Source organism: Nerophis ophidion, linkage group LG19, assembly GCF_033978795.1.
Source record: "Nerophis ophidion isolate RoL-2023_Sa linkage group LG19, RoL_Noph_v1.0, whole genome shotgun sequence".
NCBI lineage: Eukaryota > Metazoa > Chordata > Actinopteri > Syngnathiformes > Syngnathidae > Nerophis > Nerophis ophidion.
In genome coordinates, this window is record NC_084629.1 from 12,252,349 (window position 1) to 12,271,394 (window position 19,046).

The window sequence follows — 19,046 nt, forward strand, 5'->3', positions numbered from 1 at the left end:
AAGCATGTCTTGCTGTCACTTCCATGGGTCTGCAGAAGCCTATGTGACAATATGTGACTGGGCTGGCACGCTGTTTGTATGGTGAAAAAGCGGACAAGACGCTAAAGAGGACGCTAAAGACAGTGCCATCACGGCACGCCCTAAATATTGTTGTCCGGGTGAAAACCGGGAGAATGATTGCCCCGGGAGATTGTCGGCAGGGGCACTGATATTCGGGTGTTTCCCGGAAAGATCGCGAGAGTTGACAAGTATGTGCTAGGGCGGGAAAGCCATTCAAAGAAGATGAATTCATTAAAAAGTGCATGTTAAATTTTTTAAAGAAATCTTTTCTCGCGGCCCAGCCTCACCCAGTTTCTGCATCCAGTGGCCCCCAGGTAAATTGAGTTTGAGACCCCTGGCCTAAAATGTTTCTGTCAAACATGAGAAAAGTGAACTAAACCCTTTTGAATAGTTTTTACCTCCGTTTCTTACGGTTTGTTGAGTTAGCTCTGGATTGATACGTGGACATGACAAAGGAGGTAGCCGCACCAATTTCTTCCAAATTGTAACAAACTTGAAGTGTTTCATCCAGAGGATTATTTGTGTTTTGTACGTTTTCTGAATGTGCTTGTTCTATTTTTGGCCAAAGTAAAAGAAAGTTAACTAACTAGAGATGTCTTTATTTTGAAGTTATCATGCCATGATTTTACCATTTCGGCCCCTGTGGCCCCTGAGCTAAAATGAGATTGACACCCCTGTTCTAATGGCTGCACGCAAAGGCTGAATTTGTATGGTCTTTGGCAATGTAAATCTAAATCTAATCACAATTATCCCTACGGTTTGATTGAGGATACAGTTGCAATTTAACGAGGCACAAATATCGTAAATGCTGTAACTCTAGTCAGGGGGTTCATTTACCTAAACTTAGAAAGTGCGGCGGTGTTAGTTGGAAGAAGGTGATTGATGATGACTGCAGCTCTCTTTGACAACAGTGCCAGCATGTGTTCACACCTTTTCATGGGAACAAGCTCAAGCCAGAAAAAAGGGCATCCATCGCAAAAAGTATTCATAAAATGATTATTGTTATAATTATTTCAAAGACCACAGAAATATATTTTCATAATGTGTAGTTATTATAGATAACCATTGTAAACTCCAATTATTAAATAAATTAGAAATGCACTGCAGATTCTTATTGCTATGACGTAGTGGTACCAACATTATTTTGATACTTTTTTAGTACTTTTCTAAATTATTGGCTTTATTAAAAAAAAAAAAATCTTACAGTTCATTAAACATATGTTTCTTTTTGCAAGTTTGTCCTTAAATAAAATAGTGAACAAACAAGACAACTTGTCTTTTATTAGTAAGTAAGCAAACAAAGGCTCCGTATTGTGTCATTTATCATTCTATTGTCATATTGTGACATTTATTATTGTATTATTTTGTCAAAATTATTAAGGACAAGTGGTAGAAAATTCATTATTAATCTACTTGTTCATTTACATATATGTATATATATACATATATATATATATATATATATATATAAAACATATATATATATATATATATATATATATATATATAAAACATATATATATATATATATATATATATATATATATATATATATATTTTTTTTTTTTTAGACAGACTTCCTTTTATTGTCATTCAAATGTGAATTTTACATTGCTCATTGTAGTGCAGGATAAAAGATAGAAAAAATAAAAATAAAAAATTAAAAAAAAATAAAAATAAAAAATATATATATATATATTAATTAAAGTCCTCATGTGTCCAGGGACATATTTCCTGAGTTTATAACAATAATATAAAAATTTTTTAAAATGAAAGATGTGATGCCAAAAAATATTGACGTAATCATAGTAGTATTGACTAGATACGCTACTGTACTTGGTATCATTACAGTGGATGTTAGGTGTAGATCCACCAATGGCGTCTGTTTACATTTTGATGCCGGTGAGCTACGGTGTGTAGTGAAGCATGTTTAGCTATTCCTCGTCCTGCAAGGATGACACAGGTACTTTTCAGAGGCGGTATAGTACCGAATATGTTTCATTAGTATCACGGTACTATACTAATGCCGGTATACCGTACAACCCTAAAATGGCGTCGCGTCCATTTTTATTTTTTGCGGCTTAATTGACACAATGGTCAAGCAACTTGAGCGGATTTTCCGGGAGACTCCCGAAATTCAGCGCCTCTTCCGAAAACCTCCCGGGACAAATTTTCTCCCGAAAATCACCCGAAATTCAGGCGGAGTTGGAAGCCACACCCCCTCCGGTTCCATGCGAACCGGAGCCTGTTTTCACGTCCGCTTTCCCACAGCGTGTCTGCCCAATGATGTCATAACTGTAGAATGATCGAGGGCGAGTTCTTAGTTTCTTATGTGGGTTTATTGTTAAACAGTTTCATTAACGTCCTCCCAGCGCGGCAACAACACACAACAACAGCAGTCCGTTTTCGTCTACCGTAAAGCAGTTCATCTGCCGTAAATAGCATTGATTGATTGATTTAAACTTTTATTAGTAGATTGCACAGTTCAGTACATATTCCGTACAATTGACCACTATATGGTAACACCCGAATAAGTTTGTTCAGCCCTTCTCAGTTTTTATAAGTTACCGCCAACGATGGAATGATCCATTTTAATTGCTACGGCATTAGCATATAGCATAAAGCAGTTAGCATTTCATGACCCACAATGCACTTCTGCCATGACCCTCCCCCGCCGAATTCTTATTGGTTGGCGTGTGTGTGACGATTGCTGACATTTTCTTCGTCCCTTCCGCGAATTATATAAATAATATTATTTATCATTGTGTAATCTGCAGTACATGATTTCCTTTTAGGTGCCATTTTTGTTCAGCCCTTCTCAGTTTTTATAAGTTATCGCTAACGATGAAATGATCCATTTTAATAGCTACGGCAGTTTCCCTGGCTTCGAGACTCTCCCGAAGATCACTGCAGGAAGACACAACAAACTCCCTTTTTTGTCTGTCATGGACACACACCTGTTGTTGTGAACTTTGGACGAGCGACGGCAAATGCATCAAGAGACACACTATGCGCTTATACACACACCCACAAAAAAATATATATGCCACACATACACCCCCCCGTCCCCCAATCCAACGCACTCGACGCAAATCCCGTAGGGGTGATGAATGGATGGTCAGCGCCTGAGAGCTGCGAACTTGAACTACCTTCCCTCTGTTGCTAGATATCTCGAGATGTATGTTGTAATATGTATATGGGCTTTGCCATGAAGGTTTTTTTCTCACTCCGAACTGGGCCCCCCTTAGGAGCCCAGTCTGGGTTGTATTTTTTTACCCATCCTTCCCCAGCGTTGACCTTTTTCCCATCTTTTACGGGGCGCCTTATGGCGACCCATCAGCGTTCTTGTTCTGTAACCCTGTACACTGTTTGTTTGTCTAATCTTGAACAGGTTTGTGCTGAAAACAAAGTTCTGTTGTACTTGTTGCAAAGACAATAAAGACCTACCTATAGCAGTTAGCATTCCATGACCCTCCACCGCCAAATTCTTATTGGTTGGCGTGTGTGTGACGATTGCTGACCTGTGTGTGACGATTGCTGACATTTTCTTCGTCTCTTCCGCGAATTATATAAATAATATTATTTATCATTGTGTAATCTGCAGTACATGATTTCCTTTTCGGTGCCATTTTTGTTCAGCCCTTCTCAGTTTTTATAAGTTATCGCCAACGATGAAATTATCCATTTTAATAGCTACAACAGTAGCATATAGCAGTTAGCATTCCATGACCCACAATGCACTTCTGCCATGACCCTCCCCCGCCGAATTCTTATTGGTTGACGTGTGTGATGATTGCTGACGTGTGTGTGACGATTGCTGACATATTTTTCGTCTCTTGCGCGAATGAAATAAATAATATTATTTGATATTTTACGGTAATGTGTTAATAATTTCACACATAAGTCGCACCCGGAGTATATGTCGCAACCCCGGCCAAACTGTGAAAAAAACGTATAAATACTGTAATTGTGAATCTTAAATGAATGAAAGAAATGGTGCTCTTGCAAAAAGGGCACAAAGGCAGGTGCTTATGCACTACTGAGGGTCAATCTGGGCACGAGTCTGCACATTACCACTTATTATCAAGTAGCGACAGAACCAATATTGTTGTAATCTCAATCAGCCTGAACAGCGCTGTTGAGTTGATTGTAAACAAGTGTAACATCCATCCATCCATCCATTTCCTACCACTTATTCCCTTTTGGGGTCGCGGGGGGCGCTGGCGCCTAAATCAGCTACAATCGGGCGGAAGGCGGGGTACACCCTGGACAAGTCGCCATCTCGCCAACACAGATAGACAGACAACATTCACACTCACATTCACACACTAGGGCCAATTTAGTGTGTGAATGCATCCCCAGCTGCATGTCTTTGGAAGTGGGAGGAAGCCGGAGTACCCGGAGGGAACCCACGCATTCACGGGGAGAACATGCAAACTCCACACGGAAAGATCCCGAGCCTGGGATTGAACCCAGGACTGCAGGACCTTCGTATTGTGAGGCAGCGCACTAACCCCCTCTGCCACCGTGAAGCCCAAATTTCACATTACCAGCAATTTACAATTAAAATTATATATATATAAATATATATATATATGAATTTATAAAACAATATGTAAAAACAGTGAAATGATTCTGGAGTACACCCAAATGATCAATTGGAAGTTCAAATCTACTTCTTTCAATTAAATTTTGAATTGTGATTCTACTTCCTGTTTACCACCTCTATTCAAATTCATGGAAATATTATGAAATTCTCATAAAATTTGGAATTTTGCACAAGCCTGATAGCTACAACTTTTCCTGACAATCTTTGTGGACAACACTCCAATTATAGAAGTCGCCAACATGTGGAGCACACACCTGATAACGAGGACACTTGTTGGTTAATTGAAAATGTGTGTTAATTGGAGCATTTATGAACAAACACACTTTTGAGGCATATATATTTCCATACATGTTAGAACACTCCACTATAACACCATACCTTGTGTGTTTTGTCTTGCAGACGATCACCATACGCTGAGGATCCTTCTGTACGCCCTCATCTTCTTCCTAAGCGTGTTTGGGAACCTGCTGATCATCCTGGTTCTGACGGCCAACAAGCGCATGCGGACAGTCACCAACACCTTCCTGCTGTCGCTGGCCGTCAGTGACCTGATGATGGCGGTTTTCTGCATGCCCTTCACCCTCATCCCCAGCATCCTCAAGGATTTCATCTTCGGCGCCATCATGTGCAAGATAGTGACCTATCTGATGGGTGAGAAGAATCGTAATATGTACCGCATAATATGTAAAAAGTATGACGTATACAGTTGCACCTCGGTTTTCGTTATTGATCAATCAATCAATGTTTATTTATATAGCCCTAAATCACAAGTGTCTCAAAAGGCTGCACAAACCACAATGACATCCTCGGTAGAGCCCACATAAGGGCAAGGAAAAACTCACACCCCAGTGGGACGTCAGTGATAGTGACAATGATGACTATGAGAAACCTTGGAGAGGACCCGCATATGTGGGCAAACCCCCGACCAGGGGACCGAAAGCAATGGATGTCGAGCGGGTCTAACATGATATTGTGAAAGTCCAATCAATAGTGGATCTTACATAATGGTGAGAGTCCAGTCCAAAGTGGATCCAATATAGTAGCGAGAGTCCAGTCCATAGTGGAGCCAGCAGGAAACCATCCCAAGCAGAGGCAGATCAGCAGCGCAGAGATGTCCCCAACCGATACACAGGCAAGCGGTCCATCCTGGGTCCCGACTCTGGACGAGTTGTCTATCCTGGACAGCCAGTACTTCATCCATGGCTACCGGGCCTGCCCCCCCCCCCCGCCTTTAAAAAGGTCAGACGAGGACTGAATTGTATGAAAACTGCACAGGACACATTTTGTGGAGAATAATTGTAGTTTTAGATGCAGAAAACAAGGGGAAATACATTTAAATGATTGATTAAATTGATAAATTAACATTTGACGCCTCTTATATTTTAGAACGGTGGTTCTCAAATGGGGGTACGCGTACCCCTGAGGGTACTTGAAGGTATGCCAAGGGGTACGTAAGATTTTTCACAAATATTCTAAAAATAGCAACAATTCAAAAATACTTTAAAAGATATATTTATTGAATAATACTTCAAGAAAATATTATTCATAAACTGTGTAAAAAATACAACAATGCAATATTCAGTGTTGACAGGTAGATTTTTTTTTAACATGTTCCATAAATATTGATGTTAAAGATTTAATTTTTTGTGAAGAAATGTTTAGAATTAAGTTCATGAATCCAGATGGACCTGTATTACAATCCCCAAAGAGGGCACTTTATGTTGATGATTACTTCTTTGTGTAGAAATCTTTATTTATAATCAAATCACTTGTTTATTTTTCAACAAGTTTTTAGTTATTTTTATATCTTTTTTTCTAAAGAGTTCAAGAACGACCACTACAAATGAGCAATATTTTGCACTTTTATACAATTTAATACATCAGAAACTGATGACTTAGTGCTGTATTTTACTTTTTTATCTCTTTTTTTTAACCAAAAATGCTTTGCTCTGATTAGGGGGTACTTGAATTAAAAAAAAATGTTCACAGGGGGTACAGCACTGAAAAAAGGTTGAGAACCACTGTTTTAGAAGACTTGTCGGCGAAGACGACAATGAGCGGAGCGGGAAGGAGGGGGGCAACCACTTGCACGCCATAGTACTTTGCTACGTTTTCTCTCTTGAATTCAATAGTGTTTCTCACCTTCTTTTCCAAAGTACTGGCATTTTCAACTTTCTTTGGCCCCATTGTGGCCTTTTTTGTCGCATAACGTCACTCCTTTCTGCAGAATTGTACGCGGGCATACAGACTGGTTTTGTACATGCAACGATAACATTGCAAGTATTATTAGCAGGCACGTTGCGGGTGCTCTATCAAAGCTATGTGTGCAACTGATACCAAGTGCAAAAGTGGTGCAGAGCACCCTTATGTAAATAAGGTTTTTGCATGTAGACCGGCAGTCACCATGAAGACACTCATTTCCCTCCACAATTGTGCCGTTATATGGTCCAAACTGTTGCGTTTCATAATATCGTTGAACATGCAGCACACAAAAATTATCTGCGCCTCGTTTTCTGGGCTATACTAAAGTGCAACCTTGACAACAGAACCCATTTTTAGCACGGTGAAGGCACACCCTGGTAGGTGCCGATGTTGTTGTGTTGGTCATTCGTCTGGAATATTTCAGGAAAGAAAATGTGCACAACTGGGAAAAACATAATCCAATTTCAATGAAAACATGGTGTATTGAACCAGAAACAACCAAGCAACAAACATAATTCCTGTTCCTCTTGCATTCTGGAAAATAAAAATCCTTTGAATACCCAGGTGGATGCTGGTTCCCTACTCGTAAATGCCCATATGAAACAAAAACATATCACAATCATAAGAAAACCCCTAAATTAGTGATTCTCAAACTGTGGTACGTGTACCACTAGTGTTACGCGCGCTCCATCTAGTGGTGATGCAAAGAAACACTTGATTAAAGTACAGTATTTAATTTTCCAATATTCGAACACAGTGTGACTGTTCAAACTGAGTGTAATGTTACAGTGGCCAACGTATAAATACACGTTAACTAAAACCTCGAGTTTGCATGGTTTTCCCCGTCAGTGCACGGGTTCCCTGCAGGTACTCCGGCTTCCTCCCACTTCCAAAGACATGCACCTGGGGGATAGGTTGATTGGCAAAACTAAATTGGCCCTAGTGTGTGAATGTGAGTGTGAATGTTATCTGTCTATCTGTGATCAGGTGGTGACTTGTCCAGGGTGCAACCCTGCCTTCCGCCCAAACGCAGGCTCCAGTACCCCCCACCACCCCGAAAGGCACAAGCAGTACAAAATGAGCGGATGAATGAACTAAAACCTCTACCTTGTTTTTAATGAATACTGAGGCCTACAGCGCTACTGTATTTTAATGTTGGTCATTATGCTGGTACTTGGAGAGACACATTTTTTCCTAGTGAAAAAAGTTTGGGAACCACTGACCTAAAGTAAAGAGATAACACAATAACAGTTGAGTAACATAAATTCAATCATAATGAAATCAAATACATGTATTTAGAATAATTAAATCTAAATACGGTACTAAACTAAACAAGACTTCAGTTAATTGAATAGCTCCAACTAGGGCTGGGCGATATATCGATGTACTCGATATATTGCAGACTATATCGTGATTCATTCCCACACAGTTGCTTTTAGCTGCGGGCATTACACTGCATGCTTTTCCCGCTCTTTCTTGTCTCCTTCTCACAGAGACATAAACAAGCGCACCTTCTTACACACGTCACATGTGCTACGTCACATGCTCCCGCGGAGCAGAGAGGTAGCAACATGGTAACGTTAGCTGTGATGCTAACGGTGAGGTGCGGGTGGTAATACGAGAGAGAGAAGGTGCGAATCTGGTAAGAAATAGAGGAATAATTAATTACCAAGAAAAAGAATGCGTGGGTTCCCTCCGGGTACTCCGGCTTCCTCCCACTTCCAAAAACATGCACCTGGGGATAGGTTGATTGGCAACACTAAATTGGCCCTAGAGTGTGAATGTGAGTGTGAATGTTGTCTGTCTATCAGTGTTGGCCCTGCAATGAGGTGGCGACTTGTCCAGGGTGTACCCTGCCTTCCGCCCGATTGTAGCTGAGATAGGCGCCAGCGCCCCCCGCGACCCCGAAAGGGAATAAGCGGTAGAAAATGGATGGATGGATGGACATCACAGGATCCATCGTCCGGCGGTGTTTTTGCTTCAAGCGGGACTATGTTCAACAGTTACGGGCAAAAGCGTTGCTACAAAAAGTAGCAGCACTGCTAATGTAGCATCATTTGAAAAGTCACCCGCCAAAGAATGAGGAGTGCTTGAAACTCCGCATGTCAACATCTCTGGCCGGTGCCACGCCAACAAAATACAGAAGCAAGTATTTCCAGATCAACACCGTATGAAAAAAAAAAAGTCAACAACAGAAGGAGATAACGTCTGCAGGAATCTATTATGCAGCTCATTTTTATTTGACAGTTATTGAAATATCTTGTGTGACATCATGCTCAAAAGTGCACTTTATTTGTTTTAAACTATTGGAGTGGGGTTCTGTACAAAAAGTACACTTTATTTAGTGTTGTTTTGATATGTCATCTTGGTGAAATCATTCACAAAAGTGCACTTATAGCTTGTTTTAAAATGTCCCTGACAGTCTTGCACTTTCTGTTTTGGAAATGACATGAATGTTTGTGCCGCTGCTTAAAGGCCTACTGAAACCCGCTACTACCCACCACGCAGTCTGCTAGTTTATACATCAATGATGAAATATTAACATTGCAACACATGCCAATACGGTCGGTTTAGTTTACTAAATTGCAATTTTAAATTTCCCGCAGAGTTTCTTGTTGAAAACGTCGCGGAATGATGACGCGTGCGCGTGACGTCACGGACTGTCGGGAAATATTAGCGCAGCACCATTTGCGTTTAAAAGTCGTCTCTTTTCATGGCGCAATTACACAGTATTCTGGACATCTGTGTTGCTGAATCTTTTGCAATTTTTTCAATTAATAGTGAAGAAATCAAAGTAGAAAGATGGAGTTGGGAAGCTTTAGCCTTTAGCCACACAAACACACGGTGATTCCTTGTTTAAGATTCCCAAAGGTGAAGCTTTACTATGGATCAGAGCGGTCCAGCGAACATGGTTACCGACCACTTGTCAACCGGCAGGTTTCGGTGAGAAAATTGTGTTAAAAAGTCGCCTTTTACCGGAGATCTGTGGAGTTTGCGCCGTCCTTGTATCTGCCGTGACTTCCATCAGACACTGGCCTCAAGACACCCGTTGACACACCCCTTTGACTATCAGGTACTATTTTATCTCACTAAAACACTAGCAACACAATATAAAGATAAGGGATTTCCCAGATGTATCCTAGTAAATGTGTCTAAAAACATCTGAATCCGCCCAATGCAATCGCCTATTTTTTTTAAACTTTATTTTTATTTAATTTTTTTTTCTAGTCCTTCACTATCAATATTATCATCCACGAATCTTTCATCCTCGCTCAAATTAATGGGGAAATTGACGTTTTCTCGGTCCGAATAGCTCTTGCCGCTGGAGGCTCCCATTATAAACAATGGGAGGACGTGAGGAGGCCTCACCCTTGTGACGTCATCGTCTGCAACTTTCGATAAAGGCAAGGCTTTTTCATCAGCACCAAAAGTTGCGAACTTTATCGTCGATGTTCTCTACTAAATCCTCGGGTTGTGGCGGACATTATTTTCCAGCCTGATCCAAGCTATTAGTAGTCTGCTTTAATCGCATAATTACACAGTATTCTGGACATCTGTGATGCCGAATCTTTTGCAATTTGTTCAATTAATAATGGAGAAATCAAAGTAGAAAGATGGAGGTGGAAAACTTTTAGCCTTTAGCCACACAAACACAGCCGGTGTTTCCTTGTTTAAAATTCCCGAAGGTGAAGCTTTACTATGGAACAGAGCAGTCAAGCGAACATGGATCCCGACCACATGTCAACCGGCAGTTTTCGGTGAGAAAATTGTGGTAATAAGTCAACTCTTACCGGAGACATCAGCGGAGCTTCCGTCCTGCTGCAGCTGCGTGACTTCCCTCAGACACACTGGCGGTCAACACACCTGCGGCCACACCCCTCCGACTTTCAGGTACTATTTAATCTCACTAAAACACTCGCAACACAATAGGCAGATAAGGGATTTTCCAGACTTATCCTAGTAAATGTGTCTAATAACATCTGAATCGCTCCCACTGCAATCGCCTTTTTTTTTTCTTTCTAGTCCTTCCCTCTAAATTTCCTCATCCACAAATCTTTCATCCTCGATCAAATTAATGGGAAAATTGTCGCTTTCTCGATCCGGATAGCTCTTGCTGCTAGAGGCAATGATTATAAACAATGTGAGGATGTGAGGGGCATTACAACCCGTGACATCACGCGCACATCGTTTGCTACTTCCGGTAAAGGCAAGGCTTTTTTATTAGTGACCAAAAGTTGCGAACTATATCGTCGATGTTCTCTACTAACTCCTTTCAGCAAAAATATGGCAATATCGCGAAATGGTTAAGTATGACACATAGACTGGACCTGCTATCCCCGTTTGAATAAGAAAATCTCATTTCAGTAGGCCTTTAATAACTGTTTAATAAATACAGTTTTGGTCAATTGACCTAGTTGTGATTTCCCTCTCTGCATGAAAGTTTAAAATGAGCTTATATTAACGCAGTATGTACAAGAATGTTTTAATGTAGACACAGAATCATCATACTGCTGTGATTATATGCATCAAGTGTTCATTCAAGGCAAAGGCAAACAATCGAGATATATATCGTGTATCGTGACATGGCTTAAAAATATCGAGATATTAATAAAAGGCCATATCGCCCAGCCCTAGCTCCACCACAACACAATGTTTGGGCGTACAACAATCAGGACAGTTGACAAAAAAAGGAATCATACACATAGTGGACTGCCACTGTAATGTATGTGGAAATGCATTTTTTGGATTAGATTGTGAATGCGTGTATTCGTGGGCCAAAACATCACGCCTGTGTCATTTTACTGAGGCACAGCACGGTCCGACCACACACTTCACCTCATGCACCCAAACACACATTCACAGTTTGCATTCGGCCATTCGTGTACGAGAGGTAAAGAGTAATTTCCCGCCTTGCCGTGTCAGGAGGGAAATGGCAGATCAGATCAGGGCCGGAGGCCAACATGATTTCCTCTCCCGTATAGATAACTATTCCCACCTCTCCGCCTTGCATATGTTTTGTCTAAACACAGTACAGGTTTTGTTCCTGTTTGGGTTGAAGATATTACACCGCACATCAACAAAAATGCTTTTGTTACCTGTTCACCTTGAACCCAATATCAGAACCGATAAGTAACGGATGGGAGCGACTTGCAAAAACAAGGTGTTGTATCCCCACAGGTATATCAGTGAGCATCTCTACGTTCAGCCTGGTCGCCATAGCGATTGAGCGCTACAGCGCCATATGCAACCCACTGAAGTCAAGGGTGTGGCAGACACGCTCACATGCTTACCGGGTGATTGCGGCGACATGGCTGCTGGCTCTCATCATCATGATCCCGTATCCAGTGGTCAGTCATCTGGACTCCTTTCAGCGACCCGACAACACCACCGCCCACCAGTGCCGCTGCAAGTGGCCCGTCATCATGGCCGAGCAGACCTGGTGAGTCCAAAAACACTTATATTACTACAAGTCACTTAAGGAAAATGAGAAAAATGGACATTTGTAACTTGCATACACGTACGTTTGCATACGTAAGTGCATATATGTATGTAGGTATAGTCAAGGTTTCTGTGGTTTATCTGTTATACAGTGCTCAATGCCGGGGTAGAGTGGAATATACAGTAGTGAAGTGAAGTGAATTATATTTATATAGCGCTTTTTCTCTAGTGACTCAAAGCGCTTTACATAGTGAAACCCAATATCTAAGTTACATTTAAACCAGTTTGGGTGGCACTGGGAGCAGGTGGGTAAAGTGTCTTGCCCAAGGACACAACGGCAGTGACTAGGATGGCGGAAGCAGTACATTAGGTCAGGAAAAACACAGAGGCTATGTCATCCCTACAAGCCTGTTTCGCAGGGAAACCTGTGATAAAGGCTAGTAGGGATGAAATAGCCTCTGTGTTTTTTCCTGACCTAACGTATGTATGTAGATATATAGTTTAGAAAGAAAATACATAAACACAACTTTTTAGCAGTCGGTATGCACAAACATACGCAAACAGCCTGACACCACTGGCAAAACTGATGCAATCGTCATACTTTAATTGTCAGAGTTTGTTTGTGACGAACCCCACGATGCAGAGATGGAGGCAGGCATGGAGTGAGAAAATATGATTTAATAAAGACACTAAGACAAAATTAAACAAAGGGTACAAATAAAAATCGCGCACATGGGCGGATAACAAACTAAGGGAGCTAGCATGGGAGCTAGAAAACAAATACGAACTTAGCATGGAAGCTAGCAAGAGTCGAGCAAGAAACAGAAGTTGTAGATGTAATATATAAACAAACGTGGAAGCAGGGAATAAAAAGCAGTAAGCTAAATACATCTAACTAAATATAGCTTACCGCTATGCTGCAAAGATACGACACGACAAGAGCGATAAGAAGTGACATCGACTAGACAAGTCAAAATGACAATAATCCAGCAACTGACTGGAGGACAAAAACAGGCTCAAATAGAAGCGGGCTGATCGACGTCAGGTGTGGCCAGGTCCCAATCAGCCGCAGCTGAGGGAAAACAGCGCACAGGGAAAAAAACAGGAAACAGACAAAATAAGAGCGCCGACAGGAACTAAAAACAGGAAATACTAAACACAGAGGAAACCAAGACAAATGCAGAGGAAAAAAACTAAAACACAAACAAACTGTCAGTGGCAAGCCTGACATTAGTAAGGATATTAATTCAGTTGTTTAGTTTTGTATTAAAAAAAACAGATAACAGAAATGACTAGGGCTGTGGGAAAAAATTTATTCGAATACGAATCGAATCGTTTACGTTGTGTGATTCAGAATCGATTCTCATTTTTAAAAAAATCGATTTTTATTTTATTTTTTATTTTTTAATCAATCCAACAAACCACTACACAGCAATACCATAACAATGCAATCCAATTCCAAAACCAAACCTGACCCAGCAACACTCAGAACTGCAATAAACAGAGCAATTGAGAGAAGACACAAACACGACACAGAACAAACCAAAAGTAGTGAAACAAAAATGAATATTATCAACAACAGTATCAATATTAGTTATAATTTCAGCATAGCAGTGATTAAAAATCTCTCATTGGCATTCTCATTAGACATTTATGAAAATAAAAAAAAACTGTCACAGTGGCTTACACTTGCATCGCATCTCATAAGCTTGACAACACAGTGTCCAATATTTTCAAAAAGATAAAATAAGTCATATTTTTGGTTTGTGTAATAGTTAAAACAAATTTACATTATTGCAATCAGTTGATAAAACATTGTCCTTTACAATTATAACATCTTTTTTTTTTTTTTTTTTAAATCTACTACTCTGCCAGCATGTCAGCAGACTGGGGTAGATCCTGCTGAAATCCTATGTATTGAATGAATACAGAATCGTTTTGAATCGGAAAAATATCGTTTTTGAATCGAGAATCGAATCGAATTGAAAAAAATCGATTTATTATCAAATCGTGACCCCAAGAATCGATATTGAATCGAATCGTGGGACACCCAAAGATCCACAGCCCTATAAATGACATAGATTTATGGCATTTACGAATGGCAACATTCTGGCTTTAAGAAACACTAAAAGAAATAGTGAAAATAAATTGTGGTATTCATTTATAGATGAAACAGAGTGAAAAATATGGAATTACTTAATTCTGAGGAAAAAAATATGGAAACATAAAACACAAACAAAAATAATACTACAACACACCAGTAGTACTTTGTTGCACCACCTTTGGCATCCATAACAGCTTGCCGTCTCTGAGGCACGGACTTTATTAACAAGTGACAAGCAGTATTCTTTATCAAACTTGCTCCAACTTTCTCTGATTGATGTTGTCAGATCAGCTTTTGCCATGGACCGTTTTTTTCAATTCCCACCACAGATTTTAAGTTGAATAAAAATCCGGACTATTTCCAAATAAAACATATTCAGCTTTTGCTCCATACCAAGATGCATTATCATTTAAAAAAAATTGTGTCATCCTTTGGACTAAAATGGCATTGCAAACTTGTGTATTTATTGAAGATGTAATGACAGCCATCTCCCCAGTGCCATTACCTGACATGCGAACCCATGTCATCAATAACTGTGGAAATGTGCATACTTTCTTCAGGCAGTCGTCTTCATAAAATCTCACAAAACAAAAAGTTCCAGCAATATGACTTTCATCCAGTCACTCATAGTCCCCGATTGATTTTCCCTTTAAGTGTTAATGACAGCTTTCATTTAGCTTCACTGTATTTAAATCCAATTTCCTTAGACAGTTTCTAACAGAGGATGACTCCAGTTTCCACCCATTTATTCTTCTTCTTCATTTGTTTTGCTGTGCATTTTCTGTTTTCTTAGCATATTTAAAGGCCTACTGAAACCCACTACTACCGACCACCTAGTCTGATAGTTTATATATCAATGATGAAATATTAACATTGCAACACATGCCAATACGGTCTTTTTAGTTTACTGAATTGCGATTTTAAATTTCCCGCGAGTTTCTTGTTGAAAACATCGCGGAATGATGACGCGTACGCGTGACGTCATGTGTTGGAGGAAATATAAGAGCGTAGCACCAAACACGGCTAAAAGTCATCTCTGTTCATGGCGTAATTACACAGTATTTTGGACATATGTGTTGCTGAATCTTTTGCAATTTGTTCATTTAATAATGGAGACTATAAATAAGATTGCTGTTGGTGGAAAGTTGCAGTTGTCTTTAGCACCGAGACACAGCCGGTGTTTCTTTGTTTGTTGTGAAGCTTTAACACAGAGCGGTCAAGCAAACATGTTTTCTCTACGTCAACCAGCATGTCTTTGGATGGGAAAATTGTGATATTAAGTCTTACCGGAGAAATAAGTGGATTATGGGACATTCCTCCTGCAGCTCAAAAAGGCAGCTGTGATCTAGGCTCCTCAGAGAAACACTGGCGTTCACCGCAGCCATCCGACTTTCAGGTATGTCTTTAGAATCTCACTAAAACACTATTAAAACAATAAGCAGATAAGGGATCTTCCAGAATTATCCTAGTAAATGTGTTTAATTACATCTGAAATGCTCACACTGCTGCCGCCCAGAGCCGTCGCTTTTTTTTTTTTTCCTAGTCCTTCACTATCAATATCCTAATTCACAAATCTTTCATCCTCGCTCAAAAAAATGGGGAAATTGTCGCTCTTTCGGTCCGAATTGCTCTTGCTGCTGGAGGCTATGATTGTAAACAATGTGAGAATGTGAGGAGCCCTACAACCCGTGACGTCACGCGCACATCGTCTGCTACTTCCGGTAAAGGCAAGGCTTTTTTATTAGCGACCAAAAGTTGTGAACTTTATCGTCGATGTTCTCTACTAAATCCTTTTAGCAAAAATATGGTAATATCGCAAAATTATCAAGTGTAAATAAGAAAATCTCATTTCAGTAGGCCTTTAAGGTTTCTGTCTTGACACTTTGATGTTTTCCTCGGTCTATCAGTATGCATGCCTTTTACAACCTCCCCACGTTGTTTGTACTTGCTCCAAAATTTAGACAAAGCTGACTGTAAACAAACACATTGTGCAACGTTGCACAAGGATTTACCTTCTTGAAGAAGTTTAATAATGCTGACATCTCATGTCGTGGAGCTATTATTCATGTCAATCTAACTGGTGCAACAGCTATCTGAGGTGTGAACACAGCTTTTCAATTGAACAGATTTAATATGATATAGGTGCTACCTTTGGAAATGAACATTTATTTCATATTCCTTTTCACAGGAATGAGTCATTCCATTTTTTTCCCCTCTGCTTGATTTAAAAATTTAACTGGTAAGGATTAGCGCAGTTAATATTTTTTATTTCCTCGCGTGTTTCTTAAAGCTTGAGAGTTTCCATTGAAAATGACTATAGTTTTGTGTGATGTCGTTTTTTTCCCCTACAAAATCAAACTGAATGGACATTTTCCAAGTCTTGTGATTCAAGGCAACATTTCCAGAGTGCAAAATGTATGGGGGGGTCCACCTTCTCCCTTCACTGTTATTCCTTTTTTGTATATCCCGAGGAACCAGCGGACAATTAATTTTGTCTATTTATTTTGTCAGAGTTACGGGAGCGCTCTGCCTTCTGCAGACATGCTAGTCAAATACCATCTCTATGACAGCACTTTAGTGTTTTTTAGGAATCTGCTGCAAAAATGTGAGTCCCTCACAAGTTTTTGCAACTGAACTTGCGGGGCCACCAGGATTGGCAACAAGTAATTTATTTAGTATGTTATGTGTTCAGTAATGAGTAAGTGTATACATGATTCTGACTCTGATGTTCGTTAAGAATAACAACAATAGCATTTTAAATAAATTAAGTATTAATTATTATTCAAAGTGTGAGATTGAAAAAAAAAATATATATATATATATATATATATATATATATATATATATATATATATATATAGATATACATATATATATACAGTGGGGCAAAAAAGTATTTAGTCAGCTAACGATTGTGCAAGTTCTCCCACTTAAAATGATGACAGAGGTCTGTAATTTTCATCATAGGTACACTTCACCTGTGAGAGACAGAATGTGAAAAAAAAATTCCATGAATTCACATTGCAAGAATTTTAAAGAATTTGTAAATTATGGTGGAAAATAAGTATTTGACGAGTTGAGTTTGTACCAAAAATATCTATTTTGGTTTCATCTGACCACATGACATTCTCCCAATCCTCTGCTGTATCACCCATGTATCCATTTTGGTATGAACTCAACTCGTCGTGTTTGGAGGAAGAAGAATACTGAGTTGCATCCCAAGAACACCATAACTACTGTGAAGCATGGGGTTGGAAACAGCATGCTTTGGGGCTGTTTTTCTGCTCAGGGGACAGGACGATTGATCCGTGTTAAGGAAAGAATGAATGGGGCCGTGTATCGTGAGATTTTGAGCCAAAACCTCCTTCCATCAGTGAGAGCTTTGAATGGTTGACCAAATATTTGTTTTCCACCATAATTTACAAATAAATTCTTTGAAATTCCTACAATGTAAATTCCTGGATTTTTTTTTCACATTATGTCTCTCACAGTTGAAGTGTACCTATGATGAAAATTACAGACCTCTGTCATCATGTTAAGTGGGAGAACTTGCACAATCGGTAGCTGACTAAATACTTTTTTGCCCCACTATATATATATATATATATATTATATATTGTCTTTTTTTGTCCTGTCCTGCTCCTCAGGCAAATCATATTGTTGATGTAGATGCCCATATTTTCTGTACAGATCGGCGGGTATGCTGAGGTGCCATGGCGTGCCGTTATGGGCTCGGGGCTGGGCCCTTATGGCCTTTTACCGGATGGGATGCCTGGTGGGGGGTTGGTGGGGGGGTTTGGTGGCACTGGCCACTGGTGGCGAGCAGGCGTGTTTTATTTTTTTTGAGAGGGGTTCGTGGAGTGGATGTAGGTGGGATCTATGGGTATGCTTGGGGGCGGTTGGAGTGGTGGTGGATTGGCTTGGGTGCCTGCTGCGCGCTGAGTTTCAGATCATTTCTTTCCTTACCGGGGCGGCTGCGTGCTGTTCGCCTCTCGGTGGCGGTCCCCGTGCGGTCTGCGGCTGTAAGGGACTATGGCTGGTTGGTGGCATGTTGGGGTGTTTTGGTGGCGTGTTGGGGTGTTTTGGTTGTCCGATGGCTCGATTGGCTGGGCTGTGGATGGAGTTGGGGTCGTTTGGGTGGTGGCCTTGGTGGTAGCCGTGTTGTGGTTTTCTGGGTCGGTCGCTCTTTTGTATCGGTTTTGACGGCCACGGGTGTTCTAACAACTGACCTCCTAATTTTAAATACACAGTACACAATCTGGGGGCCTTGTACACTCACCCACATCACATGGGGTGGTGTTTGAAAGCGGGGCATGCCCCTCTTTGCCTCCTCTGCCGGCGCCGGCTCTTGAGACTGCGGTCTGGCGGCCTGCCAGAGGGTGTGAGGTTTTTATTTATCTTAATTTTTAATTTAATAAAATTTTTTTGGGTGGCGTCGCATGAGTTTCGCTTCCTGTTGGGCGTAGTCTGTGCCCGGGGTCTGTGTCGGTGACTTGATGCTGTGGCAGCGCAGCCCTCTTCTTTGGTGTGGGTGCTGCGTCTCTGTTTTTTGTCCGGTGGTGTGTGTGTGCGGGTATAGGTTGGGGAGTTGAGTCTTTTAGTGGAGCAGGTGTTGATGTCTCTTATTTGCTT

General features: G+C 40.5%; 1 protein-coding gene across 2 annotated transcripts in view; it reads left to right on the forward strand.

The window, feature by feature from the left end:
* cckbrb (cholecystokinin B receptor b) overlaps positions 1–19,046 on the forward strand; it is a 95,196-nt gene that overhangs the window by 61,945 nt on the left and 14,205 nt on the right. For both annotated transcript variants that reach the window (XR_009802907.1, XM_061879180.1), the window contains exons 2-3: positions 5,069–5,320; positions 12,050–12,311. Coding sequence is in view for 1 of the 2 variants with exons in the window: in XM_061879180.1 (XP_061735164.1) it covers positions 5,069–5,320; positions 12,050–12,311 (514 nt within the window). In the remaining variant the exon portion in view is untranslated. The remainder of the gene's footprint in view (positions 1–5,068; positions 5,321–12,049; positions 12,312–19,046) is intronic.